General features: G+C 39.2%; 4 protein-coding genes, 1 long non-coding RNA gene and 1 other non-coding gene across 11 annotated transcripts; 2 read left to right on the forward strand and 4 right to left on the reverse strand.

The window, feature by feature from the left end:
- Positions 1–2,169: 2,169 nt before the first annotated feature.
- On the reverse strand, positions 2,170–2,573 carry LOC134872660 (small Cajal body-specific RNA 2). Its single transcript, XR_010166842.1, has one exon. It is a non-coding gene; the product is annotated as a small Cajal body-specific RNA 2 (non-coding RNA).
- A 739-nt stretch (positions 2,574–3,312) lies between these two features.
- zgc:195245 (uncharacterized protein LOC565483 homolog) lies at positions 3,313–6,616 on the forward strand. 2 transcript variants are annotated; one of them, XM_063878394.1, is made up of 5 exons: positions 3,313–3,605; positions 4,572–4,599; positions 4,965–5,115; positions 5,224–5,368; positions 5,905–6,616. In XM_063878394.1, the coding sequence occupies exons 1-5, from the start codon at positions 3,582–3,584 to the stop codon at positions 5,995–5,997; spliced, it is 441 nt and encodes a 146-aa protein (XP_063734464.1). In that variant the 5' UTR covers positions 3,313–3,581; the 3' UTR covers positions 5,998–6,616. The 2 variants fall into 2 exon arrangements, with proteins under 2 accessions (XP_063734464.1, XP_063734375.1); XM_063878305.1 differs by lacking the exon at positions 3,313–3,605 and having other exon boundaries at positions 3,630–4,599.
- On the reverse strand, positions 3,933–8,254 carry LOC134861346 (uncharacterized). Its single transcript, XR_010165396.1, has 3 exons — positions 8,134–8,254; positions 5,886–6,063; positions 3,933–5,359 (listed from the first exon to the last, which is right to left on the reverse strand). It is a non-coding gene; the product is annotated as an uncharacterized LOC134861346 (long non-coding RNA).
- Positions 8,255–8,442: 188 nt separating this feature from the next.
- On the forward strand, positions 8,443–18,180 carry inavaa (innate immunity activator a). Of its 4 annotated transcripts, none has more exons than XM_063873755.1 (10): positions 8,443–8,586; positions 12,733–12,829; positions 13,304–13,437; positions 14,070–14,192; positions 14,288–14,522; positions 14,623–14,676; positions 15,540–15,747; positions 15,924–16,070; positions 16,191–16,878; positions 17,446–18,180. In XM_063873755.1, exons 2-10 carry the CDS (start codon positions 12,766–12,768, stop codon positions 17,536–17,538), a joined length of 1,746 nt encoding a protein of 581 aa, XP_063729825.1. In that variant the 5' UTR covers positions 8,443–8,586; positions 12,733–12,765; the 3' UTR covers positions 17,539–18,180. The 4 variants fall into 4 exon arrangements, with proteins under 4 accessions (XP_063729825.1, XP_063732148.1, XP_063730552.1 ...); XM_063876078.1 differs by lacking the exon at positions 8,443–8,586 and adding an exon at positions 9,455–9,749; XM_063874482.1 differs by lacking the exon at positions 8,443–8,586 and adding an exon at positions 12,353–12,574.
- On the reverse strand, positions 17,265–22,833 carry si:ch211-163l21.11 (inositol 1,4,5-triphosphate receptor associated 2). 2 transcript variants are annotated; one of them, XM_063877253.1, is made up of 13 exons: positions 22,615–22,833; positions 22,234–22,300; positions 22,079–22,151; positions 21,974–22,001; positions 21,477–21,617; positions 21,264–21,395; positions 20,192–20,348; positions 20,067–20,107; positions 19,928–19,978; positions 19,702–19,844; positions 19,485–19,607; positions 18,551–18,664; positions 17,265–18,474 (listed from the first exon to the last, which is right to left on the reverse strand). In XM_063877253.1, exons 1-13 carry the CDS (start codon positions 22,624–22,626, stop codon positions 18,324–18,326), a joined length of 1,233 nt encoding a protein of 410 aa, XP_063733323.1. In that variant the 5' UTR covers positions 22,627–22,833; the 3' UTR covers positions 17,265–18,323. The 2 variants fall into 2 exon arrangements, with proteins under 2 accessions (XP_063733323.1, XP_063733924.1); XM_063877854.1 differs by lacking the exon at positions 22,234–22,300 and having other exon boundaries at positions 22,615–22,814.
- A 901-nt stretch (positions 22,834–23,734) lies between these two features.
- On the reverse strand, positions 23,735–26,176 carry rpl10a (ribosomal protein L10a). Its single transcript, XM_063888342.1, has 6 exons — positions 26,093–26,176; positions 25,596–25,667; positions 25,159–25,239; positions 24,347–24,495; positions 24,069–24,241; positions 23,735–23,948 (listed from the first exon to the last, which is right to left on the reverse strand). The coding sequence occupies exons 1-6, from the start codon at positions 26,095–26,097 to the stop codon at positions 23,778–23,780; spliced, it is 651 nt and encodes a 216-aa protein (XP_063744412.1). The 5' UTR covers positions 26,098–26,176; the 3' UTR covers positions 23,735–23,777.
- Between the last annotated feature and the right edge of the window lie 965 nt (positions 26,177–27,141).

Below are 27,141 nucleotides of genomic sequence, written 5' to 3' on the forward strand. Positions count from 1 at the left end.
GATGATGTCCTTCAATTTGATGTGGTGCTCTATCCGGACTTTTTGTCAAGAACTTTAGGCCTGTCCCATTTTTTATTATAACAGGGTTGAACTTGTGACAGGGTTGAATGTTGGACATTTCTTAGATGACTAAATGGTAGACTTTATTGTGAACTGTCTGCAATCATTCTTACAAGGGACATCCTATTATTGAGGTTCAACAAGAATTAACTTGAATATCTTTTCGAATCATAGCCACACAGAGTCCAAGTTGTCTGTGACAGGGTTGAATTTAAAACTATGAAAATTCCTAATTATTGGGATGTTATGCCTGAGGTGGGAACATTTGTTTTCTCAAAGGTTTAAGTAGACCAATACCAAATGTAATGATCAGAAATTTAATATGTTTTCAACAAAAAATGTTGAAGGCAAAGGGCACCAGATTCAAAGAATCACCAAGCTACGTAGCTTCACTACCTTTACCACAAAGCGTCAAATCAACCACTTGGTAGAGCATGTTTTCGAGAAATTATTAGACCCTTTTTAATCTTTCTTTTTTTGTATCAAGTTACACACTTATGATCACTAAATCCTTAACACTATGTTATATCGGAAGGAATTAGCTTACCTTCGAAAATCACTCCAAAAAGAGGGTTCATGTCAGGAGTGATTTTGTTGATGCCAAGTTCCTGTAAGCATGCTAATTTGTGCTTTTTTGTGCTACTGAAAAACACAGTGACATCTAGTTGATTCTTTTAGCATAACATATGTAAACCAAGTGGTGGTGGACAGGTTAAATACATTTTTCAATGAGATATAGTGACTCAAAGTGTGCTCTACCAAATGGTTGAGCAGAAGGTTAAAGGGTTAAAAATGTCAATTATAATACATTCATTGATACAGTATACAACAAACTGATGTATTTTGCTATTATCAATGTGAACCCCCAAAATATATTTAAGAAAATCGAATTGACAGTGCATTTTGAGGAGATTTAAGTCAGAAATTAGGATGTTAAAAAAAATTGTGTAGCATAAAAAACATAATCTTTTCCTTCATTGTATATACACATTTGAACATTACAATGAATGAAACAGCCACAGTTAAGCCATATTTTTATTTTAATAAAAGGGGGAATTTCTGGGGAAATGTTTCTTTTTTGGAACACGACGTGGGAGTCCAATGACATCTTATTCAAATGTTGTACAAACTGTAAGGTCCACTGAGACAAATGTACAATGTGTGATATTGGGCTATAAATAATACGATTTGATTGAGTTTTATAATTTTTCTTTTACAATACTGACCGATACTAGACACAAATCCAATGAAGGTTAGGATAAAGTCCTCATCATATAGTTTTCCTGCAATAATTCCCTCTTTGTTATTTCCACGTTTGTTCTTGATGATCTGCAGCAGAGGTATAGAAACACTAAAGAGACACATTTTGTACTAAAATCCACTAAGCTGAACAATGGCTTCCATTAAGACTACAGAGGCCTCTTAGTGGCTTTAAACCAAATGAAAGGAATCTCCTTTCAGCCAGTATGGACTGGAGGAAAAACTACTTCACCTCACAATAATTTAAATGCATTTGTGGGTAAGGTTTCAACAACGTGCAGTTAACTTTTAACTGGTTTGGTGAAACGGGTAAAGCTTATCTAATTTTAAAAATCAACCCCACCCAACTTCAGTAGGGGGTGAAAATAACTGCATAACAAAAGGACTTCCCCCTTCAGTATACCAGTGCTTATCACGAGGAAAATTTACATGTCTTTGTCTTTTAAAATCCATTGAAAACTGGAGCTCTACGTTTTTTCACTTATCAAAAACAAATATATAATCTTATTTTTGTAAAGCACTATGCATTACTTTGAGTCTGAATTGTGCTCAAAACTTAGAAACACTGCTGCTGCAACATCTGAAACGTAACTTCTTGAAATCTTTACAGGTATATCTTTCTAAACAAACTTACTTTACAATGCCACTGAAATGCCTAAATGTAATTAGTATTCACCTCTGAGTCGCTGTAAGCTTTCAAACTGTTTTTTTAAGTAATAAAAAAGGCTTTCAGGACCTTACAATATTTGTTTTTGCAACAATGGAAACTGCGGTGCCTCGTAGCATAGTAAAATGAGCTTCTTACGGTTAATAACCGTTGAGGTACCTCACGCTGCTTCTCGGTTGTAGTTAGATCAGAATCGCTTCTTTACTCATTGTCCATTGTGAAGCTTGAAATGAATCCAAACTCACTAGAACTAGTATATCTGATCAACTCATCACCTCTGACCACAACATTGAAGCGTGGAGGCCCTCGCTAATAACTCGCATTCTACTCATCGCCATAAAGGCTCGAGAGCGCTTTTCCTATCATTTCCGGTCGGAGCAGAGCCAAACTCAGACCAGATCAAATAAGATCACTGTGTAGATTTAAGAGAAGTACCGACTCAGACGCTCAAACACTCAAACACTCCACATTTACTCACACAAACACTCACCAAACACTCACGCACGCTCGCACCATTCAAAGGCCGTTCAAACTGTGAGCGCGAAGAACATCCGGGTCGATTTAAAGCTGAATGCCGCAATGAATCATGGGACGTTGAAACTAGCAAATTATATGTATACTGACCTCATGTGGCCATTGATGGAAAATACATTTCCTCCTTTTTTTGTTTCTTAAATTAAAAAGTAAGTCTATCAACAAAACTGTGGAATAACTTACTTAATAATTCACGTTTTGAAAGAATAAACTGGTGATATACTTACACACACACTTACACTCAAACACATACACTTTTACTCCTACTATTAATTACAGCGCAGTCCGTTGTTTCTTTTATCCTGAGTCAGTTTAATCCATTTGTTTGTTGAGTTGGTTTGAGCCTTAAAGGCCTACAAGTAAACAGGACTTGTATCATGCATTAGCTGGAATCCCTATATATATTGCTTTGTTATTTCCTGTATTATAACATTAACAGACAATTAAAGAAACAAACAAATAAATGATAAAGAGTGTGCCACATCATTTCAGTGTAAGTGCTGATCAGAAACCACATATATAACGTAGATTGTCTGTTGACAAGGCATTGTAACTTGAAACAGAAATCTGGAAATGTTGATTATGATTATTATAGTATTACTAACTGAGTTTAAATACAGCAAATACAATGCCATAAATTACTTTTATTATTGCAAATGATGTGTTTTCTTTGAATGTCTCTAATAGAGAACTAATATGGAGTTAAAAAAAAAAATGTCCATCACAAACAACATGTTGTTTGAGTTGACTTGTTATGGTGCCTTGTTAGATCGGTTTTAAGCTGCACTTACGTCTCCAGCAGCCACCTAATCTAGCATCCTACTCCCTGTGGGGGTTGTGCAGTAATCTTGAAAGCGTAATAAGATTTTGGTGTACAGTAACACTATTAACTACAGCTAGGTGGCACATTAATTCTGAGGAGCCCTCATCAAAAGCAATATGTTGGACTTGGATGCAGCAAAGAAACAGACAACAGATAGGCGATGTAAGGATGTGTGATACTTTTTAACAATGACTAAGAAACACTGTTACTGGACAGAAACAGTGCAGAATTCCTTCCATGGAGGCGTCAACTCCAAAAAAGGTTAGTTGTTTGATTTCACTTGTGTCTGGTCAAGAAGTGGCCAATGGCTGGTGGCCATCTGTCAGAGGTTTAGTTGACTTCTGTCAGACTGTTACTGTATTTACAGTTGCTTCTTTGAAATTCTTCCTTGAAAGACAAGTACACTAATATCTCTTTTTATATTATGTCGAATCGTGTTACAGAATAGCATGATTCAGATAATAGATTCCCAGCAGCATTGCAGTTCATTTATTTATGAATCCCTTTTATTATAGGAGAAAGGTCCAGGCATCAGAAGTTTTTCTATCCATAATAAACGCTCTCAAAAACCAGATTTAAACTCATGACTGTAATTTTGCTTTCATGTTTATTTAAATCCTACATTGATTCTCAAATGATTCATCCAAAATACATTTGACACCACATGTTGCATTTAAACATGACTTATCTTTGTCATCATGATAAACATTAGTTCTTTCAATTGTAAGGGTTCTCATGTTAGAATGAAAACAAATCAACTATGTAACCAAAGGTAGAGGGTCAGCATTTATGACCATCTGTTGTAGAGAGAAAGATCAACTATGAGATTAGGTGGAGAGATTTTTCTGGAATCAATCCAGCCCTGCAGGCTCTGACTGGAACAATGGCGTGCAGCAGGTCAGACACCCGTCAGGTTATCTGTCAGCTCTAAACTCTCCGCAGGAGCCTGAGGAGGGACAGGATCGGGAGGCTTATGTCTCTGCAGGAACATAAAAAGACACAAACAGAGCTCATTGATCTTATGGTGAACTGAGGGGAAGCATGCTTGACTTACACCAGCATCTACCATCTGTTAATTCCTCTCCTCATGGTTATCTGATTTCAGCGGGTGTGGCAAAGGTTTCTGTCTGGTTGAGTTATAGGCATGCCAAGTCTTCAGCCTGTGTTCTTAAGTGTAAATATATGCAGATACTTACATCATTTTCTTTCATCCTTTTAAATCTACAGAAAACAGGATATGGAAATCACAAGAAAGGTATTTATCGCACAAAAGCTGAATGTAAATGGAAGTACTAATCAAAAACAGTTGATTACTCTGATGATTAGAATATTTGATTGATAGAAAGTATCACTCACATGTTTAAAAACGTATATTTAAATGATTAAGCTATGAGATTTATAAAGTAGATTAATCAATGTATTTGAATGATTGATTGATCTATAATCATCTGTTTGAATGATAAATTAGGAATGATTTGATACAATGATCTTAATAAGTACCTACTTGACATATATTTGATATATAAATGTTGTTCACTTGTTCATTATATATGTAAATACTTTATGATTAAAATCTTAAAAGTTAGCAGGAAGAGATATGAGTTGGTTTGTGTTCCTTAGAGGCGTCTGTTGGCCGCCAGCGCCTGTCCCGTCAGTCCACAGCGGGCTGCAGCAGGGACGAGGCCGTCCAGCCCCGGAGACTGAACGGCTCTCAAGTGGAGGTACCGAGCTACCAGAACCTGCACCGGGAGCTGCTGCTCAGTCATAAACGGTATAGGAGTTCCAGCACAACACCCCAACTGTCTGATCTTAATGTGGTCAACATTTAAAGCAGAGCCCGTTGGACTGTGTATGTAACTGTGACTGACTGACCCTTTAGGGGCCTATTTCCTGAGGAAAAACCGGAGCTGAAGCGAGTGCTGGAGCAGCGCAGACTGGAGTTGCACAAGGAGGAGGAGTTGGCCAGAAGGCGACCCTCAGATCTGGAGACGGAGCTCCGCAAGAGGCAGCAGAAGCTGCAAGAGGTAAACAGAAGCACATAACAAACAGCTGAGAGACAATGAAGGAATCATACAATACAAATAATTCATTTTGGCCAACTCATACAGGGGCTGTTTTTAGTGTTAAAATAAGGGATTTTCACGGTCAATACCAGCAGTCTGCTCTATGACATTTACTCAAGTATGCCTACTGCACTTTTCCTTTTACTTGAGTATTTTATTGAGTAGTTTCTGCTACTTGCAACTTCCACTTCATTCAATTTCAGAGGGAAATTGCCTATTGTGCTTAATACTACATTGAATTTATCTGACGAGTAAGTTATACATTTTTAAATTTAGATCTAACATTTAAAGAAAACATAAGGTTAGCCTAAAAACACAATGCATTGTTGTATGTTAAACCAGTTTCTCCCAAACATGTTAACAACTAACCACATTTCTAGGCCACTACTTTGTAATTTCCCCCAAAATATTACATTTTTCTGATTGAAATGTTGTTTCTGGTGTTGGTCTGGAATAGGATGAGGTGCATGACACTGACTTGTCTTGTGTCTTTCCAGTATGAGCAGGAGGAGATCAGGCAGCGGGAAAACCAGCAGAAGATCCCGGAGTTTGTCCGTGTGAAGGACAACCTGAGGCGGACACAGACCTGAGGCTCCGAGGCTCCCATCAGCCTCTGAAGTATTTCCCCATAGTGGCCCAGTTCACATTGTCACTGTCTGCGGAGTGTCAAATCAAAATTAAAAAAGCATCACAGGCATCATCTCACTACACATGTCTATTTAAGGATCATGCAGGAAACGAGTTTATTTCCAAAAAGTAAATGTCAAGAAAAAGACAGCTTGCAGCATTTTAGTTGTGTTTTTGTCAGATATCTTTGTCCAACCCTTTCTAACACCTTGTTACAGTTCAATTTCTGATCAGGGATTGAAATAACTTATTTTTTATTTATAATTATACAGTATTGATCAACATTTGTTGAGAACAAAAAGATGAATATGTTTGACGGTTTTTTTATGGTGATTTAGCTTTTACATTTTTTTAACTTGTCATACTGCCTCTTGGATTAAGGTTAGAGTACGGATCACATCATTGTAATTCTTTACATTTATAAGATCACTATGCGATTGTTGACAGACACATTTCTCAGCGAACTGTTTTCTATTAATAGAAATCCCCTACAATGTGTATGTTTGTGTATTCTGTTTCGGTCATGACTTCTGGATTTTAGTGTGTGTGTGTGCTGTGGAAATAAAATACTTTATGGTTTGCAGAGAAGTGTTGTTTTGTTTGACACTATTCAAAGCAGTGGGGATTGATTTGCATGCATCTCTTCTCCCTGAGGACTCTTGTGCTTCTTTCACATGGATATTGGACTTTGTTTAATTAGCTGATCTTTTCATTCCATCACGGGACGAGAGGAGAAAGCTCAGGCCATCTGGGGGAGCCTTTTCGGAATATAAAGGCTAGGAATACCCAAGGGCCCGGTTAAGGCACTGGAAACACTTGGGATAGTCAGGAAAGCCACCGGCTGAAGGCAAATAAAAACCGCTTGTTTGTTTTGTCACAATTACATTTAGACTTATAAACAAAATAAAACCAAAGCTTCAAACGTAATCAGAGGGGAAAATAATTATCAGATCTTAATTTAAATAAGGAAACTTCAACTAAAATACCCAATAAGTGTGTTATTATTATCTACACCATTTAATATTATTAGATGATTGATACTAATAGATTAAGCTCTAATGCCATGGAACAAACCTCCCTAAATGTCACCGTTCATTTAGAAATTAGATTTGCCTCAATGTTAAAAATAACATAAATCCCACATATTTCCCTTTACTTTTATTTGTGTATACATTATGTTGTGTCACTCTATTTTTGGAAAAAACTTGAGATTCCTTTGGTTTTTACATGTTCTGTGTATAATGTTCAATTAAATCCATATGGAGTTTAATCTGTTAGGCTAGTTCTAACTAAGATTTCAAAATGCGTTGTAGAATACAGTTTATTATTATTAAAAAGTCTGAGATTCTGCAGCAAAGAATGTCTGTGTTACTTTGCAGATTATATAATTTCTAAAATCTTTTATGAGTAGTATGCTGTAAATGTAGTTTGGATTATCCCTTCCTCAACCAGCAATTACATTCAAATGTTCCTTACATGTTAATAGTAAAAGCATGATCCGATTTAGCTTTGAGTCCGGAGAGTGGTGTTTTAACAACATTTGATACTCTGACCTGAGGGGTTTCAGAGAACAATAAGTGGTTAAGAGTACTTTAATGTAAAGCGGAGCCAGAGCATGTAGGGATTTACAATAAATCACTAGTGTTTTGAACTGCACATCATTATTGATCATTAATAAGGGGCTTTATTGTTTATTTAAATGTTGTATTTCATTTTATTTTCCCAGTTAATATTTTTGTGGTAGTAGGCTACTATTGTTTTTTGAGTTGTATGAAATATGGGTCTGACTTTTTATATTGTGAGCATAGTGAGAATCAACTAAATCTACTCATGTATTTGTATGGGTTAGCAGTTTATAAAGTAGCCCCAATTAACATCAAAGGAATTAAAACATTAATTTCTAAATGTTATTCCAATACGTAAGTTATATATAACATAGCCTTTGATTTTAAAAAGGGATATACTGCATGATGACTTCTTTCACTTTGTACTTTCATCTTGGCACAAACAACACTATTTACTTGTTTTCGTCGTCATCATCATCATGGCGGAAAGTATGGGTGAGTATGGTCTTGTTTTTACCACCACCACTTACTCACCAGCTGTCCTGGCTTTTACCAAAACGTATCTCTCCCTCCGGCCATTCTTCTTTTGTGCCTCTTTCCAAATGAAAAGCCCCCAGTGCGTCGCGTGCTGTGTCAATATAGGCAGAGCGTGTCTGGAGAGTCAGCAGCGTCGGACCGAACCATTTTTAAATAGTCCGGGGAGAAAACTGGTACATCTTAAAGTTATTTTCCCAGTTAAAAACTTATTTCAGTGTAAACAACTCAATTTTGAGAGAGTGTAAAGAGTGTATAAGACCATTCAAAGTAAAACTAAGTTCACTTCCGTGTCAAAAACGAAGTCATAGCAATAGCTCTTACATGGTTCCCCCGTCACTGGACAGTGGTGTTGACTGAAACTGATGTCCCAAGCGTCGCTTTCACATCTGAGCAGAGAAAGTCTGAACACAGCGGAGAGGATGCTATAGAGGAGAAGATAATAAACTCAAGGTGAGTACACGATACTTCACGTAGGTTAACAACATGACATTTAATGGGAAAACGAATTAGGAGCAACATTAATACAACCAGCATTACGTTAAGATGAAGTGTGTGATGGCAGTGTTACTGTTGCAAATCGGTAAACTTTTTCAATAGAGCCAATAGCCTAAAATAATTGGCTAATTGGGCTGCAAATAAGTCTTTAACCATGTGGTTAATATTATAAAGACAAGGGCTGACTCTTCGTCAGTGTTGTAAAGTAACTAAAGTGCATTAACAAGTCATGTGCGCATACATTATGTGAGTTAACGTTGAGTATTTAATGTTTCTATTACTTACAGTCCTAAATCACTTCAATGTACTCTTCCTAGCTGCATTTACAAATATCAGTCTCTTTACAGACTTGAAATTCAAAATTCAGAAAATATAAAGCATATCTTTTGATAGTGTAAACTAGTCATATGTATTTACTTTGAAAAAAGTACACTTTTACACATGATTTAAAATTGACAGTAAAGTAACCAGAAGATCTGAAAGGGGATCTGACTTCTTCATTAAAAAATACAATCAAGTATACAACAGTTACTCCCTGGAAGAGAGGTTGAGTCTCTGCAGTGTAGTAACGTGTTCGTATTTTACCATGAATATGAACATGATGCTTCCACTGATTAACAACTCTAATTGAATTGGGGCAGCAAGCTGGTTGCTGGCAGTTGTTTGTGCCCACTCCTGAAGAATAAACACATCTCCATCAGTCCACATGTTGATAGACATGCATGTGTTACGGTGGTGCTAAAGACAACACCTCTGTGTGGTTTTGCCCCCGCAGTCCCCCTGTTCTTTTGTAAATGGTGGGTACTTGTGGATGAAAATCTGTAACCACATCCTGCCCCAATACCCTGAGATGACCATTCAGAGGCCTCAGAAATGATGACTCAGAGGGACAAGGTGTCATGATCCCTGGTCAGCCCTTCAGCCTCTGGGGAACAATGGAGCATCTCTTCTTGTGCTCTGTATTTACGCTATCGTTTGGCTGGGACAGAGCTGGTGTGTCTGGCCAGCATATGGCCTCCAGTGACTGAGCGCAGGCCAGTATGGTGCTTGTTACCCCTGCATTGTCTCTGCTGGAAAACTAAGACCCCTGCACTTTTAATAATGTTGTTCTGACAAAGGTAAGAGCCTGAAAGTGTTTCAGTCTTTGATATAGACTATAACATTATATATATTCAAAATAGCCTTGGCTTTTTATGCTATCTCAGCCTATTGACTGCATGTTGCTGCCATTGGTGGAAGAAATACTTGTACTTATGTATAGCAAACTACACTTTTATAGTATTTTAGTATATACTATCACATTGGATTATAAGTATGATGCATCAATTTGTTTAATGCTGCAGCTGGTAAGAATACTTAAGCTCCTTAAAAGCACCTACAAATGTAACTTAAGTACATAAAATCAGTAAATATACTTTGTTACTTTCCACCACTGTTTGCTGCAGTATGTGGAGTTTGCACACCCAGTGCTGCTTCTTAAGACACAGATCTGACTCCAGTGTTCTTAACAAAACACTTAATTGTTTTTCTCCTGCCAGTCCCCCACATTGATGCACTTTTCTTCCAGCAGCCCATATTGTGTGCAGAGTGGATCCATTTTGCTGAATGGATTTTGGCTCTTCGTCAGACTCTGAAATAAGGCATGCTGTAAAGTCGTTTGGTTTCTTCCATAGTATCAGCACTCAGTGGAGAGTCTTAATTACAGGGTTTAAACAGGCCTCGGTCTGGTTTCAGGCATCCCTCACTGTTTCCTCGGTGAGGCTGGTCCCCATTGGTAATTCCAGGGCCGACCACAGTGGTAATGAACGCGGCGGTGGTGGCGGCATTCCAGGAGATCGCAGCTCCAAAGGCTCATGGGAAAGGGTGGTGGGGGAAGTCTGGGAGACAGTGAATCCACATCATGTTCTGTTGCCATAATCACCCACTTCCGTAGATGATACACTGTCACGGTCTGCTGAGTGGCAAGGATGGGAGGGAGGGTCCCATCCTTGGACACGTTTCTAGATAGACTTCATTAGTGATGATCACATGCCCCGCAATCAAGATGTTTTGACTACATCAATCAAGCCGGATGGAGACTGTGCTATCTGCAGCTATTCCTACAGGAAATGGACTTGCTATTCCTGTTATGCTCGATCAAGAAATGTATTGTTTTTTTGGCTCTCTCATAGAGAATGATTTCAACACTCCCTCAACTCTAGGGTTTGTATGCAAGCTATGACAAATGGCATCAACGTCTTTGCAATAACTGCAACTTCTAGTGAGAACTGCTGTTTTACCCGAAAGCACCCACCCACTCACACAGCCTAGACCTCCAACCACAGACTCTTGTGAAAGTCTTCAGAGAGTTATGGGGTGTAGGTGGGTAAATCCCGCAGTACCATGCCTGTCTCTGATTACCAGGCTGGATTCCTGTTGACGTCTTTAGTTTGAGATGGCTGCAGCATGGAGACTTGTGTCTGAGCAAGCAGCAGATCTTGCACAGTAAAAAGTCAGCACTGTTCCTTTCCCCATCTCTCACTGCAGCCTTGTCTCAATATTGGCCCCACAACGAGTTGTCAGCAGATATTGAGCCCACAGCAGATTATTGAGGCTGGATGGTGGATACAGGGCCTTTGTTGCAGTGTTGTTTTACTGACTCGAGCAGCCTGTGCCTCATTGTACTTTACAGCTGCTCATAGCTGCGTCAGTTCACATGAGTTGCGGTGGTGAATGGGTCAGGCTGCTGAGATACACAATAATATCCTGTCCTCCTCTGTATCCTCCTGGTTCCTACAGGAAGGCCTGATACCAATCTCCAAACACAGAGGATGAGACGAGAGTTGAGGATTATACATGGCCGCCTTGTGATCACAATCATTTATACGATGTCTGTTTTCATCTCGCCTTCCCTTTACTCGGGACTAGAGCTGGGAAGATTAGTCTACTTTTAGTCAACTCAATTGGCAGTCATATTAAACTCAATAACTTTGGGTTGACATTTTACAAACCAAACAATTACTCAATTAATCTGGAAAATATCTGCTTACTTATCTTTGATTTAAAAAAAATGTTATTGTCTGCCTTATTCCTGACTAACAGCACTTAATTTGGTTCTGAAATGAGGATTCTTTTGCATGATATAAATAAAGATACTTCTTGAAGTAATACCTGAGGCTAATGATATCCTTTAATGATTCCAGTGCCTGTAAAAGTGTCTCTTCTGATCTGCAGGACTTCTTTAAGAGAAGCCTAGGGTGGTGGCTGTCATGTGAGATCCAGGAAAAATTGATTAACCTAAAAAAAATGTTGTCCTGAAGCAATTTCACCAAAACAGGAACCCACAGACCCCATGGCCGGGTTTAAAGGCCTTGACTTATTCCTAAATGTTTGTTCCAATTTGCCGTGTCATTGTTTTCCTCTTCTTGTTGTCGTTTCCCACCGCATCTAGTTTTTTGTTTATTGTCAGTCAGATGTTTTTATGGGCAGCAACAATGGAAACGAGCGGGCCATAAAAATGAATTGTGCTCGTCTGTTTGTGAAAGTGTGTTAGTGAAATGGGCAGGAGTCAGCAGGGACCTTGTGATCTGATGCTACGTGGACAAGCCCAGCATTGAGACATTCTTTCACTTCAAAGCCCCCAGAGGGTTTTCTGGACACTGGTTGAATAGGAGCTGAGGGAGGGGTGCGTGGGGGGAACAGGTGCAGTCCATGAGTGGGGTAATTCCTGCGGCCATCTGCTTTCTTTTTCGGGGTTTGGGCTCTTTAAACGCCCTCTGACACGCCTCATGGAGACACGCTCTCCTAGCCAGCCGCACCGTGCCCCGTCACCATGGCACCACGATTCGGATTAACCCCCGCACATGTGTCGAGTCAACCGTGGGGGTCTGCCTCTTTTGTGAGGGAGAAAGAGCTGGAGGAGGTGGAGGAGGAGGACGGGGGGGATGGAGAGCTGCATGGATAAGTGTGTGAAAAGACACTCGCCAGTCATTCACTTTTGTTAAGTAAAGCAGCAGCAGGGAGCATGAATGAAGCCATGTGGTGTGAAAACAACAGGGGAATCTGTACAAGTGATCAATCTTATTTTCTACTAATCTCAGTTATATGTGCTTATTTGAACAGGTACCTCTATAAACTTAAGAGCAGATAGTCGAGATGACGGCCATCGAGAGTAAAGAGGAGATCAGTGACACGGACAGCGGGATAATCGTACACTCTGGTAAGAAGATCTCCACAAAATACCACATCAGATTTCCGTGTGTGTCGTGTAGAGATAATTGTGCCTAGTCAAACTAAAACACTGATTATAAAAGAGCAAGTTCAAGTAAGATTGCTGACATGAAGTTTAAAAAGATTTAAAAATTGGGAACAAATAAAATCATGTTATGCACTCCAGTTTCACCAAAGCATTATTTTGCAGATTTTGCAGAAGCAACCTTATCATTCCAAAATGAATTTGACACACAATGTAGGCACACAAAAAGAAAACTTTGAGGTAAAATATGATGAAGAAAGCCTTATTTAAGTTAAGACTTAAGTTATTGTCCCTCTGGCAGATTTGCCCTGGAAATCTCAGTGTCTGTCTTTTGAGATACCAGCAAAAATAAAATAAAAGACATCAATACATTCATCCATTAAAGGCACATTACCATCTACATCTACTACATTTTTAACCGATTTTCTGTGTGTGCAGGCCCAGACAGCCCCGTGTCCCCGGTGAAGGACCTGACCACACACACCAGAGCCCTGAAGCTGAAGCACCAGTCTCTGGAGGAGCGTCTGGAGCTCTGCCTGCTGGAGCTCAGGCAGCTCTGCATCAGGGAGGCCGTAAGTCATTTCTAGATTCAAACATGTACATAATGTAATTTAAAGGTCACCTATTGTGCAAAATCCACATTTTCACATCTTTAACACATATATACTGTATGTGTCCACTATGTGTAAAGATATTCAGAAAGTTTCAGGAAAAAAGATTCTCTCTCTTTCTGGCCTGATCCATTGATATAAAAATGAGCTGATCTGATTTTGGCCTCTTTGTGATGTCACATACCGGTAATTGTTTTGGGTTGTGCCACCATTAGCCAATAACAAACCAAGGTAACACCCGCTCACCTTATTACCCGAACCTCATCTATTGTGTTTTTTCAAACCAAACACTTTTTGCAGAGGGGCGTGGGGGGTGTTCAGCTCGGTTGCATTTAAAGCTACAGAAACAGCATCAGCAGTTTTGGAACAGGGCTGAAACAGAGGGGTTTATGGCATGATACAATGAATGATCTGTTAGGGATTTTGAGCCAAACAGAGATATGTTTATATCTGATAGCTATAATATGTTGTTGAAAAAGAGTATAATTGTAGGGGACCTTTAAAATTGGTCTTAATGAAGATTGGTTAGAGTTGCATTTGATGTGTGTCTCACTTTTCCCCCTTTTGTAATCATCACCTTTTTTTATTGACAGGAGCTGACTGGTGAGCTGCCCTCAGATTATCCTCTGATGCCAGATGAGAAACCTCCCCGGGTCAGAAGGAGGATCGGAGCTTCCTTCAAGCTTGACGAAGGTCTGATCCATCTGAATGAACAGGTAGGGGTCTCCATCAGTGGATAATGTTTTTGTGCGATTAAAGAGATTATCATTTATCAGCTTGGACTAAATGTCAGAACCTGTGTTTATCGTAGGATTCAGAGCTGCAAGTGCTGGAAACGGACCTGGCTGTTCAGCGGCAAATTTATGAGGCGTCGCGCAAACTATCCCTGGAGGGTAAGCTCAGCAAACCACAGAAGAAGAGCCGGCTGCAGCAGTGCAGGAGGGAGGAGAAGAAGGTGAAGGATCTGCAGGAAGCCGTGTTCCAGCACAGGATCAAGAGTGAATGCAACTCTCCATGCATCAGCATCTCTAACAGCAAAAACAAAGGTGAGGAAACGTGCGCCCTCCTCAGGACATACTGCGCATTGCACTCATGAACACAGTGGGTTTGATGGAAATCTTTCAAATGTTTCCTTTCTGTCTGCAGATCTGTGCATGTCTGATGACAGCTCCCTGTCTGATGTGGCGGCCTTGGATGATGGTGAGTACATTTATAAATATAAGACTCTGACCAACATGCTTAGATTAGGACATACATTAAAAGGAAGTGTTGGAAGACCATTTCCTGACGCCCATTTAAACAGATAAACAATGTAGGAAAATAAGTTGCAATAGTAGGTAAAAAAGATATAAACATAATAAAAATACTTTTTTTAAAGAAACTATTTAGCATTAAAAACTGAATCGAATAAATTAACATAACATTAACAAAAATAAACATTTTTTATGATTTATTTTCATTTTGTAACCTTCTATTGAAACTTACTATCTAAGATTGTTTATGTTTGCACCAGCATAATGCATTGTAAACATAATTATAATGCATTATAATGATCTTATAGGACTGTACGAGTATAGTAATAAGAACATATTCATGGTTTATAACAATTATCATTCCATAATATAAAGCATGTTATAATGACTTAAAAGATTAGGTCACTCACTGACATAGTTTTTGCAATCCATACCTAAAATGCATTCTAATCATATATATATCATTATACTGCATATAGTGTATGATAAAAAAACATTGTTAATAGTATTATGTTTTATAAATATGGGAAGTATGATATCATTTGCAAGTAAATAAAGCAATTATAAACTATTATGATGCTTTAGCTTATACTTTATAATGTGTTATGATTATCATTGAAAGTATTCTGAATATTTTGAGGGCTTATTAGTTAACATTGCTATAACCAGATTATATTTCATGACAAGTGTGTTTATGCCTCATAGAAAGTACTGCAGTAGGAATTAGAAGTATCAATGATCATTTAGCTTGGTGTTATTTTAAAGCAGCATGAAACTGACATGTTTGATGTTTTCTGTGATCGTCCACAGATGTAGACTCGTGCAGCCCTCTCTCTCCTCCAGTTTTGGGCTACTCAGATCCCCTCCAGCTATCATCCAGCAGTCTCCAGTCATCGAGCCAGCTCAGCGTGGAGTATGAGCGCTCGCCTATCCAGAACTCTCCGTGGAAAGAGTCCAGTCTGGATCTGCCTTACCCGAATCCCCCAAACCCTCGCTCTGCTGGCAGCAGCAGGTCCAGGTAAGAGTCTCAACGTGTCATAACAACCCATCTGGAAGAGGGTGTCTCAGTTTACTATAATAACCCTGGTGTCAGCAAGACTCAAATATAAAAACTTAAGAACAAACAAAATAAACAAGAATCTGAATGCCTGTTTCCATATCTGACATCATGCTTTCTATTTTTGTTTTTTGCAGTAGTCCAGCAGGAACCCAGATATCTGCAGAGAGCATAATTCCTTTGTCTCAGTTTATAAAGAACGCGGCCCTGCGTCAGAACCACTCCACCAGCGCCCCCTCCACCCCTGAGCTGCACGTACGCCGACAGTACACCCAGTCCTTCAGGTACAGAGAACTCAAGATTCACTAGCACACTTAAGCACAGCAACAGCATTACATTACTTTGAATCTTGTAACAACAATGGGTACTATCATTTTACAATTTCTCATGATTTGTCCCCTCAGACTTCCCAAAAATAAGCTGCCTGCTGACATGGAGCGCCTGGGCTCAGAGAGCAATCGGGGACGAACTAGGCTGCCTCAGCGACGATGCTTAGCTGACTTCATGGTGCGTACTCCAGAGTATTTGCCCTTACGTCCTTACCAGTCCAGCTCGGAGGACAGCAGCTCAGAGCACTCCTCCTCCTCCTACATCAGTTCCCCCAGCAGGGACAAACCCACAGAGATCCCAAAGCTCTGCCCGCCGCCTTACGGATTCCACTACGGAGCGCAAAAGAAAGTGATCCCCACCTTCCCCAGCTCACCCAAGAACAACAACCAGTGTCACTCCAGCCCCGGCTACATCAGGGCCCAGGATGTCCCCCTCTCCCCTCAGGACCGAGACATTGGAAAAAGCTTCCTGTCCCCTCCTCCTCCTCCTCCGGCACTCAGCCCTCAGCAGAGACACTGGCAGGAGGGAGCATTGTCCCAGAGGAGAATCCTAAAGCCCCCTCCACCGTACACCAGGCTGGTGCGCACGCCCTCACTGAACGAGTACCCGAACCATGCCGTCAGGCTGCTGCCCAGGGACATCGTGTCAGAGGAGTTGAAGTCGTGGCATCAGAGGAATCAGCTGCAGAAGCTAAGGCCAAGCTGTGCGGATCAGCAGAGCCCACTGAGCCCAACCTCTCCTCATCTGCCTCCATTCACACAGGTTGGTGATGATTATGATTTAAAAAGTACAAATGCCCCTAAGAAATAAGTTTGCTGAAGTTATCAGGGCTGCAGCTGGTCTGTCGATTATTTAATAAATTCATATTAATATATCGAAAAAAATGTGGATGACTTTTTCAAGTGTTTTGAAAGGTAAGTCTTACTGACCAGCTTAACCAGCTTAAATACAACACATGAGTTAGTGAACAATAAACTGGACACAAAAGGAACCAATTAAAAAGGGATAGTTACATTTAAAAGTTATGCTTTTTGCTCAAAACACAATTTTACTGACTAAAGAAATACCTAGTATCATATCACACAATGCCTTTCGAGATGTGTTTATTAAGTTGACATTGGAATGACGATTTAAATATTATGCGACACGAATGACATGGAGATGCAGTAATCAGCATTTTGGTTGAAAAATGACTTATTTGTTGATTTTTTTAAAGAATAATGACAATTAAATGGCTGAAAATTCTTCTTTTGATTAACTACCTGGATGCTTATATGTATATTGACTGAATGCTTGAGGTGAACATTGATTTCATGACTGTTTCCGCAGGGTTTGGGTCATGTGATTCTCCAGAGAGCTGCAGACGGGACTCCACTCCAGTGGTTCATTGCGGAGGACGCTGAGATCGTGAGCCAGGTGTAACTGAGACCTCTGCATATTCCTCTCTATTTATCTCTGTATTTATTTGGACTCTCTGTGAGATTGTTTGTTGACATGATGCAAAGAACGCGGACCTTTCGGTACCCAGATGAGTGCATTTCTCTTTTTCGCAGTGGTTTTTTAACTTAAAACTTAATGTATGGCGTGTTCCAGTTTTATTTATATTAAATGGTTTTCTAATAGATATTTCTAAAAGCATTCAGAGGTGAATCAAGGTTCACGCAAACAGATCTAAAACACATTGGCTGTGTTTGAAGAATTTGTGTCTGGCACACATTTTGCACATGAAATTCATTCACACAAGTTTTTGAATACATTTCCAAATCTTAATATAATATTGTATTCTTTATTTATCTGTTACTGAGTTTCCCCCTTGCAACATGTAGACTTATTAACAAAATGCTGATATGACTTTGAACATGCGTCTCTCTTTTTTTGAAGTTAAATATAGTGAGAGTTTAACATCTAACCATGATGTGAGAGTTTAACGTTTGCTAACTTTTAGTAATTAATCACTGATGCTTTAAAACAGTGGTTTGATTAATGTTTTCACGGCAGTTTGGTGTTTTCTTACTAACCGAGTGATTGTATCAGTTTTGATATATTTATGATTAAAAAATACAGCTGAAAGTGAAGCGTGTGGCTTTGTTACCTTGAAGGTGAAAGATCAGAGATTATTTAAAACCAAAAATATATTTTATACTTTCATACAAAGACACAGGTGTTTCAGCTCTAAACACAGTTAGACAGCATCCCGATGATGATATTCACGGCTCAGGTGCGTCATCAAGATGCTTCCACAACAGGTAAGTGAGTGAAACGACACAGAGGAGCACAAACAGGTAAATGCAGCCGAGCGCCCAGCGGCAGCGATACAGCCAGAGAGACAGGGAATTTTTCCTCCATACAGACGTACACCTGGAGAGAGCGGGCAGTCAGTGTCTGTCCAGAGAAAATACCCTCACAGTGGCTCTTAAATCACATGTTGACTTACGTGCTGATGGAAAGCTGTTGGTAAACATTAGTCTTCTTTTTATCCTTGTCGGCCTTTTTCTTCGATAACGCAGCTTTGCCCTTGTGTCGCTGTCGCAAGGTATCCAGAGGGGAACTGTAACAAAGTCAGTGACATAACGTGGTTTCAGTTTACTGTGAATGAAATGTTTCAAAGCACAAACACAACAGAAGAAAATACTCTTTATTTATTGTGTTTTGAAGTTGTAGTTACTACTTGTGTTAATATATAAAGCCTCTCAGTCACAGTTCACCTCCTTCCCCAGTCCAACAGAAGATAGAGATTAAAATCCATATTAACATATTTATTTAAAACAATAACAATACCAGTGAGGACACACTGATGAAGCTAAATGTTTTTTATATATATTGAATTCAGTTCTTACAAAATGGTGGTCTTTAAGATAGAGCCTGAAAGTTATGTTAAAAGGAATAGCATCCTTAGGTCCTTTGACATTTCCGCCTATTATTTTTGCTTTAGTGGTGCATATTACCAGAACAATGTGTAATTTATCAAATAAATGCAACAAGTAACTGTTGTAGTTTTGTGAAAACTGTCAGATAAATTCCCACAACTACAATTCTCGATGGTTTGTCTATGAACATTGATGTTTGAGATTTGCATGTTTGTGACTGGAGCACCAACAAGTCAAACAGCAAATATCTGTTCTCTTGGTGAGTTGTTTTTAATAACAATAATTAGGTTGGACTTTCATTAAATCAAGCATCTAATAAAATATTAGATCTTGTAATATTACCTTTGCAACACTGCAGGTTTTCTATTAGCCTTAAAGACGTCTGTTACTTAAATGTAATTCTTAAACTCTCGTAAAAGAAGAGCAATCTTTTTTAGAAAGGAAGGGTTTAGGCAACAGTGGTGTTTACTGCAGGCTGTTAAGTGTGGTGTGACTTTATACTTTTTGTTGTTTAACTTTCTGGGGGCCAGTTGTTTTGATGGGAGTTGCTCTGGGTTGGGGTTTGAAGGTGGAGGGAGCTCAGCAGCTGGAGCCTCTGAAGCAGTTTCATCTGGATCCTGTGGCCTGAAAAGAAAACAGAGGAAAGGGAGATCAGACGATGTCTACATGCTGAGCATGTGTCCAAGAAAAAAACCTGGATGTTGAGTCTCTAGTTGACCTGTCATCAACAGAGTATGCATCGTCGCTGGTGATGGGAGGGCAGCCGGACTCCAGGCTCAGGCGGGGAAGTGAGCTGAGGAGGAAGGAGTCCCTGCTGTAGGACCTGGTAGCTCGTTTCTTCACGTCTCGCTTTATCTTGTCCTGTAGAGACAAGAGGGGGACACTCTTCTGGCTTACTGGATGATTACATTTGTAAAGAAAGTTGACAAAGGAAACCTTTTTACCATGGATTGGCTGTGAATCAGCGTTATGCTGACTCTGCGACGACTAACATTCTGAAATCACACAAATGAAAACAGATTAAAGTGTTGAAAAAGTATTTGTAACTGAAATAGATGGTTTTATAACCAAAAATCTGCATACCTGCTGAGACATGTTGCCTATGCCGTCACTTTCCTCTAGATCTACAACAACAAAGTCAGTCAAATATATATAATACTACATGATGTCATAAAAGGAAAAACACCACTATACAGAATATGGGAGACCTGGCGATGCTCTGGGGTCGTTGATGTTCCTGCAGGGGATGTGAGGCTGGACTGAGCTCTTGGTCTCCTCCAGCTCCACCACTGTTCTGTCATGTCGTCTCTTCAGATTCTCCACATGAGCCACCATCAGCTCCACTGCGCGGCTCACTCGGGCCTCCTATCAAAGGCAGAAAGAATATACATCACTGGCAAACAAAACATATCATTGTTTTCTGATTTGGGATTCTTCTTCCCTTTTTTTTGTATTGTGGAGATGTAATGTCTTGGGACCACGTTGGGACAAACTTTTTCAGTAATTTATCCTTCTGATTTTATGTTATTGTAACTAATAACAGGACATTATAGAAGCACTGATGGTAACCTAATTTTCTTGAAAGATTCTCCTTATTTAAAGATAAATGATTTCTGAAATTAGGGATTAAAGTCTAATCTATCAAAGATGTTAGAAATAGCAGAAAAAATTCTCAGAGTAGAGGAATGCTCATTACCGTGCAACAGTGAGGGAAAAAATACATTTAAGTCGCTGCCTGAGCTTCACTGCACGGCTCACTCGAGCCTCCTACCAGAGTCAGAACAATAAAATATCATCGGAAAACAAAAGATATCAATGTTTGTTTGTTTTTAATTGTGGTGATTTTTTTATTTTAGGTTTTTTTGTTTGTTGTTGAAACACTTTTTAATCATGTTTTAGTCTTTTAACATATTGGTCCCATGTTCTAAATAAGAGCTTTCACTTCATGTGTGTATCCTTTGGATTTGTTGTTACTTTATGTGGTAATTAAACTCACAGTTAATGACTCTTGAAACACAGCTTTTTCTTGAAAGTTCAATTTTAAGGTCCTTTTATTTCCTTACACATTTTACTCATAAAGATTAATGATTTCATTACAAAAATGTGAGGGCTTAATGTTACAAACGATAATTACAGAAGAGACGGAAAAAATAAAGAGGCCAGTCGAAATGTTCAATGACCTGCCACAATGAGAAAAAAATATAAGATGCTGGGGGTCTATACTGCAACCCCAGACCCACAGGTTGGAGACCACAGTCTAGTGGAGCCAGCTGAGTGTACCTGGTGCACAGCGCCGAGCACCTCTGCTGTGTTGGAGATGCGATCCACTGTCCCACTGAGGATGTCCAGAGACAGCTCCAGCCTCTGCAGGATCTTACTGCGCTTACTGTCCAGACACAGGTCCTTCAGCGTCTGAAAACACAAAAACACACAAATGTGCGCCTGCACTGGTGTTCTCATTAAAGCTTACACATCACCTGTCCTTTACTGCACCTCCACAGTCTCCCTGCCTCGGGTCAGCTCCAGCTGGATGTTCTCCTCAGCCAGGTTGCGGGCATGCTCCTCCGCCTGCAGCCTCTGCTTCAGGGTATACTGATCACAACGGAAGGCCATGGCGATCTGACAGAAGGCCATCTGCACGCAAGAACATGTATTTTACTGCTCAGGTTCAGATGCTTAGATATTTAGGTTTTAGGCTGGAATAGTTTAGTTGAAGTTATAAATAATGCCAAGACATTGAAAATATTCCGCACAAAATCATGACCTACACTCTTTAAAACACAAATATACAAAGGGTTAGAAATGAAAGATATAAAGTAAAGGTTGCCAGTTGTTCAAGGCTTTCATCAATCAATTGTGAGGTGACTGTATCAACATTAAAACAGGTTTTCTTTTCCTAACCAATGCAAGGCCTTTATAACCTTGTGAGGGCTTTTTAAATCTAAACTATTGAACAGACGACTGAGTGAAGAAGAAGAAGGTGACCTTACCTCTAAATCTTTCTCTGACATATCCGGACTGTGGAGTTTAATGAAAAGTCAGATTAAACCATGTTATTTAGATATCATTTGTTGAATATAAATATGTCATGTCACCTGTTGAGGCCCACACGCTCTATGATGGACAGATCGTTCCAGCTTGTGATTGCTGGCTCCTCTTCACTGCTTTCTGTAGTAAAGATACAACCCAGTTAAAATGCACAGTATGATACTGAGTCCTGGACCTTTGATCAACACTTTGTGGCTGTTACCCTCATCGCTGTCCTCACTGCCCAGCAGCATCATGGGCATGCTGTCACTGTTTGTCTCTGCAACAGGCTGAAAATATGTAAAAACATTCCCTTTTTTAAAAATCAATATTGAATAGAATCTAAAAACAAACAGTCATACCCTTTCAGTACAAATAAATAATAATACATTAACATCATTACTTTAAATAATTTGTGTTATTAATTTAGTGAATGACTTCTTTCAACAATCATATCTACTTTTAATATGTTTGTCAAATAAAATAAAGAATAGTTCATTAATTGTGCCGTTAATATTCAGAAACATGACCCAATCATTGCAAATGAGGTGTTACACAGTGTGAACAGGAGCAGGTACGAGAGCTGGCAGATTATTTAACTCACCTGAGCGTTCATCCTCACATCCGCTGATGTCTGCACAGAGATTATACAAATGTCTTCCTTTAAAAAAAACTATTATTCAAATCCTCCCCACAGTCAACACTGGATTAAAATAGTTGCTGGAAACACGGATATATTGGAATAAGGTCCAGTCTGTGTTTGGGTCATTCCTCCTTCAGCCTTTTTCCTGTCCTTAGAATAGATAATCCTGTTAAGAGATCCACAGTCAGAGCAGCACTCTGCCCCAAGAGGCTCATGGGTAACCGTGGCTCTACCTGTGTTATAATTAATGGTAAACAAATGCTGGTGTTTTTCCTCACCAACACAACTCCACAACACAAACAGGTTCATCCCACCTAATAAAGAGGCACTGTTTAAAGAATTGTGTTATACTTTTGGGATTTACCTCATGATTTGTTATAATACCCATGTATTTAATCAATCCATGTGCAAAATGTTCCTCATTTCTATGGTTGGATTCTCATATCTGATTACTCCAAGAAACGTTTCCCAGGTTGTTGAAGTATTACCAATTGGTTGATATGGAGAACGTTGTTGACAATTCATTTAGACCTTTATATGGGCTGAAACTTTGTGCTATTGTCCCCGAAAGTAACAATACTACCAAGTCTTGTATAGATCCATAATGCATGTGCAGCAGTTGTGGCTTTCACATTTTATTAATCTAATGTATACCATATGAGCTGCTTAAAATAATCAAGATGAGTCCCACTGGAACTGTAGGAAACTACTGAAACACCACATTACAAAGTTCCACAGTTGGACCAGTTATATTTAACTAAAAAGACTCAATTCCATTCTTTAAAAAATATCTGTTTAACCTTTGAACTTAAGGGATGGCAACGCTTTGTTGTGCAATATTAGTTTATTGTACATTTACTACTCTGCCCATAAAAGCCAAATAACCCCATAACGATTTGAACATTTGTTTGCTAAATTATACTCAAATAGGAACCAAGATACTACATCTGGATTCAATGTTAAGCATTTGAAAGAGGTAGTTCAAGTTTTTACCAATATCCGCAACTCATAAATTGAATCTTCCATGTCAACACTAAACACCAAGTTTTTAATCCAACAAGAAAAACTCCCAAACACGGGCAACTTTGGAGCATCCACATTTTTATTGATAGAAAAGCTGTCCTTTAGTAGAGGCGCTGGGGTTTGCCCATGGTGCTCTTGACGTAGAGGGCACGCACGTTCTGCCAGTTCTTCTTAAGCAGAGACACAAGGAAGTTGACAGCCAAGTGGATGTTGTAGACAAGCTCATCCTCTGTCATTTTCACGTGTCCGACAGCCACGGCCAGACAGAGCACCTACAGCAAAAAAGTGCGTTTTATTTAGTAACCCAACAACACACATTTCTTCAACAGGACTTCAGTGTTTAGGAGAGATTAGAAGTGGCATTTATTTATTTTTATTGGAGCTGAGCTTACCTTCTTCATCTGGAATTTGATGGTGGATTTGACCTCATCCACCTTGGTGTTCAGGTTCTCATTGTGGGTAAGCAGGGAGGGGAACTTGCCAGCCTTGTTCAGCCCAGGACCCAGGATACGAGGGATCTGCTTGATCAGAGACTCAGAGGCCAGGAAGGCATCGTACTTCTTGGCTACAGCGAGGAAGGGAAAAAGTGTTCATTAGTAAAAGTATAAAACCCTAAAAATGAATGGATTTAATGATCACAAATCATAAGACTAATGGGCCATCATCTTACCAAGCTTCTTGACCATCTTCTTGTTCTTGTTGAGCTTCTTGAGAGCCTCGATGTCCATGTGTGGCAGCTCAGCTACTTTGGCCTCGTCACAATGCTGCTGGTCTCCCAGGACGCACACGGAGAATTTGGGCCTGGGCAGAGTCTTCAGCCTGCAGATCAACAAAACCTTTAGAGACACCGAGCCAAATCCCACGTAAAACATGGGGGCATCAGTTGGAGGTATGGCAGGGTAAGGTTGAGACGTCTTCTGCATGTTTGTTAGGAACACCTGCCGGTGCACCTCTACTGCAAACATCATGCTTTGCATTTATCAATGTATTCTTGTCACCAAAATCATTGTGTAGATTAAAAAGGGAAACTATTAAGCATGATGGAAGACGATACTGAATTACAAAATGGAGCTCAAATACTCTGCCACCCTCAAATGACACCTTCCTCATTTTACTTTGTAATAGAAAAAGTCTTACCCATACCACCTCAGTGGTCGGTGTCCAGCTGACCTCTTTGGTTACACAAAGTAAATTGGTCGGCATGAGGACATGAACTTAAAAAGTTCAGCCACTCAAAGCCTCCCCTCATGTTTTAAGACCCAGGGTAGGGGTCCGTCTGCATCGCCGTCACCAGCCAAGGCCGGGTCAGCTCAGTCAGACTACCCAGAGTACTTCTCCATATCTGATCCAGGCCTGTCTGGACTTTGTTGCAAACTTTTGAAATTTCAGTCACTTGCCACATAGGCAAGGCTTTTTTAAATACTCAGACAGGGCTGGAAGCACACAGGGAAAAGGTTGGGTGAAACAGGAAAAAGGTCGAACCTGACAGTGCCGGAGAAACGCTTGTCCTTCTGGGGATCATAATTCTTCAAGCTGATCTGCAGCTCCACCGTCTCTGTGAACCTACAGATACATAAAGTTAGACATGCCATCCCATAAATCTGAACTATTTGAAAATCAAACATTTACAAAAAATGAGTTTACCCCAATCTGGACAGCTATGACAGACAATTTATCACCACACTTCATTGTAGTCTTAAGGTATGTGGATTATTAGTAAGATACAACATTCTTAAAATGTACTGCTGAAGTTGTAATGGTCGTGCTTTTAGTTGTCCCTGAATGAATATCAACCAATTGTCAAAAATGATTGCCATATCATTGTAGATAAGACCATTTGCAAAGAAACCCATAGATTGTCATCCATGTAATTTATCTAAAAGGTAGAGGTAAACACACATTTTCACAGGTGTACTTACTTTCTTGACTTGGTCAATGAGCTCGACAGGACTTCCTTCACTGCTTCGTACAACGTGTCCCTGGAGACCTTACTGTGAAATAGAAAACATTAGAAATACTGTTAAAGCAAATGAAACCAGCGGAACACCTCCGTATACCCGGCTTCCTGGGTCTTTCTATGGCGGCGACAATAGTCATAAAAATTGATACATAGCTCCGAAAGACTTCATCAAATATTAGCAAGGAGATCTAATAAATACTTCCGATGCTTAATTGTTTTCTAAAAATCGCTCTAAATGTGTGGATGAAGGCGGATTGCATCTGAAACTCAGCGTGGTGTATTAACAGCGGAAGATGAACCGGTCTCATTCCGCCTCACATAATGCTCAATAACTGCACGAAATTACACGACTTCCGTATAAAATAACAAAACTACATGCTTATAAGGGTGATACCGATCCATTATATTGGGACTAACGTTTAAATTGTGACATTTATTCATTAAAATGCCTCTAACCTCATTTTTGCGACTCGTCCCGGTCGTCTCGCTGAGATGAAAAGGAAGTATAGCGGGAAGTGACGCAAAATAAAGGCGCCCGTGTGCTGACGTCATCACCAAAAGCTTCGTGTAGCTAGTCTAGTATGCTATAATTATTTTAGTACCCAAACTGTTTATAAACAAACACTACAATTATCTATCCAAAATATAAAATTACTTTGCTTTATAGTATTTTATTAACTGTTTGTAATTCTTTTTAAAAACCTGTTTCTTTCCTAATTGAATTTGAATTAGAATTTAATGACAGTTATAAGGTCTTAGGTCAATTTTTTTTAATAGCACAGGATTAGTCTCAATGCGCTTTAATAAGCAAACTATGCAAGTAAATCTGTTCAATCTGATTTTGAAATAAAAAAGCTGTGGAATTCCCAGCACCGAAAAATTATTACTTGAACTGATGTTTCTGAAACAACTCGTTTTCCATAGAATTAGACATAATGTAATAAGGTATTAATATCACTAATAATAAGAAGGATCAGAATTCCTGTTTATCCCGCAACAGGGAAATGTGTATTATTACCCTACTTATTATTAGCAGAAGTATAGTGCAGACAAAAAGATAGAATAGACATGCATATATATAAAAAGAAAATAGTACTTGGTCTCTTCTTTGTTTCATAAATGATTCTGAAATACCTACTACCGCTGTAAAAAACATTTAATCATTGTTTGAGATATTGACATAATTATAATTTCTGACTGTATTTGTATTGGTGTTGTGTATACTCTACATTTAAAAAAAAATCTAATTTAGTTGACCTGTGTACAATAATGGGATGGATCAAATATTCACTCGTTATTAATAGTAAAAAACACAAGTAGTAAAAAAAACAAAAAACAATAGCAGATAAGTACACCATGGTTAAACAAAACAAGTGGCAGGATATCTTTTCAACTACCAAGTGTCGTGATGGTTGTACAGTAAGACGAAGAAGAAAAAGAAAAAGCAAATAATATTAATTCTGAGATGAATATAACTTTAAGCTATGGAACACATTTTTTTATTA

Source organism: Eleginops maclovinus, chromosome 1 (genome assembly GCF_036324505.1).
Source record: "Eleginops maclovinus isolate JMC-PN-2008 ecotype Puerto Natales chromosome 1, JC_Emac_rtc_rv5, whole genome shotgun sequence".
Classification (NCBI taxonomy): Eukaryota; Metazoa; Chordata; class Actinopteri; order Perciformes; family Eleginopidae; genus Eleginops; species Eleginops maclovinus.

Excerpts from the sequence above, each read along its gene's own strand:
- zgc:195245 (XM_063878305.1), top strand. The coding sequence starts at position 4,386 with ATGCTTGACTTACACCAGCATCTACCATCTGTTAATTCCTCTCCTCAT. Across the intron at positions 5,116-5,223 it reads CTGCTGCTCAGTCATAAACG|GGGCCTATTTCCTGAGGAAA; the intron begins GTATAGGAGTTC and ends CTGACCCTTTAG. Across the intron at positions 5,369-5,904 it reads GGCAGCAGAAGCTGCAAGAG|TATGAGCAGGAGGAGATCAG; the intron begins GTAAACAGAAGC and ends GTGTCTTTCCAG.
- inavaa (XM_063873755.1), top strand. The coding sequence starts at position 12,766 with ATGACGGCCATCGAGAGTAAAGAGGAGATCAGTGACACGGACAGCGGG. Across the intron at positions 14,677-15,539 it reads TGTGGCGGCCTTGGATGATG|ATGTAGACTCGTGCAGCCCT; the intron begins GTGAGTACATTT and ends GATCGTCCACAG. Across the intron at positions 16,879-17,445 it reads ATCTGCCTCCATTCACACAG|GGTTTGGGTCATGTGATTCT; the intron begins GTTGGTGATGAT and ends CTGTTTCCGCAG.
- si:ch211-163l21.11 (XM_063877253.1), bottom strand. Across the intron at positions 20,349-21,263 it reads TGCTCGGCGCTGTGCACCAG|GAGGCCCGAGTGAGCCGCGC; the intron begins GTACACTCAGCT and ends TGCCTTTGATAG. Across the intron at positions 20,108-20,191 it reads CGACCCCAGAGCATCGCCAG|ATCTAGAGGAAAGTGACGGC; the intron begins GTCTCCCATATT and ends TTGTTGTTGTAG.
- rpl10a (XM_063888342.1), bottom strand. Across the intron at positions 25,240-25,595 it reads TCATTGACCAAGTCAAGAAA|GTTCACAGAGACGGTGGAGC; the intron begins GTAAGTACACCT and ends ATGTATCTGTAG. Across the intron at positions 24,242-24,346 it reads GAAGATGGTCAAGAAGCTTG|CCAAGAAGTACGATGCCTTC; the intron begins GTAAGATGATGG and ends TCCTCGCTGTAG.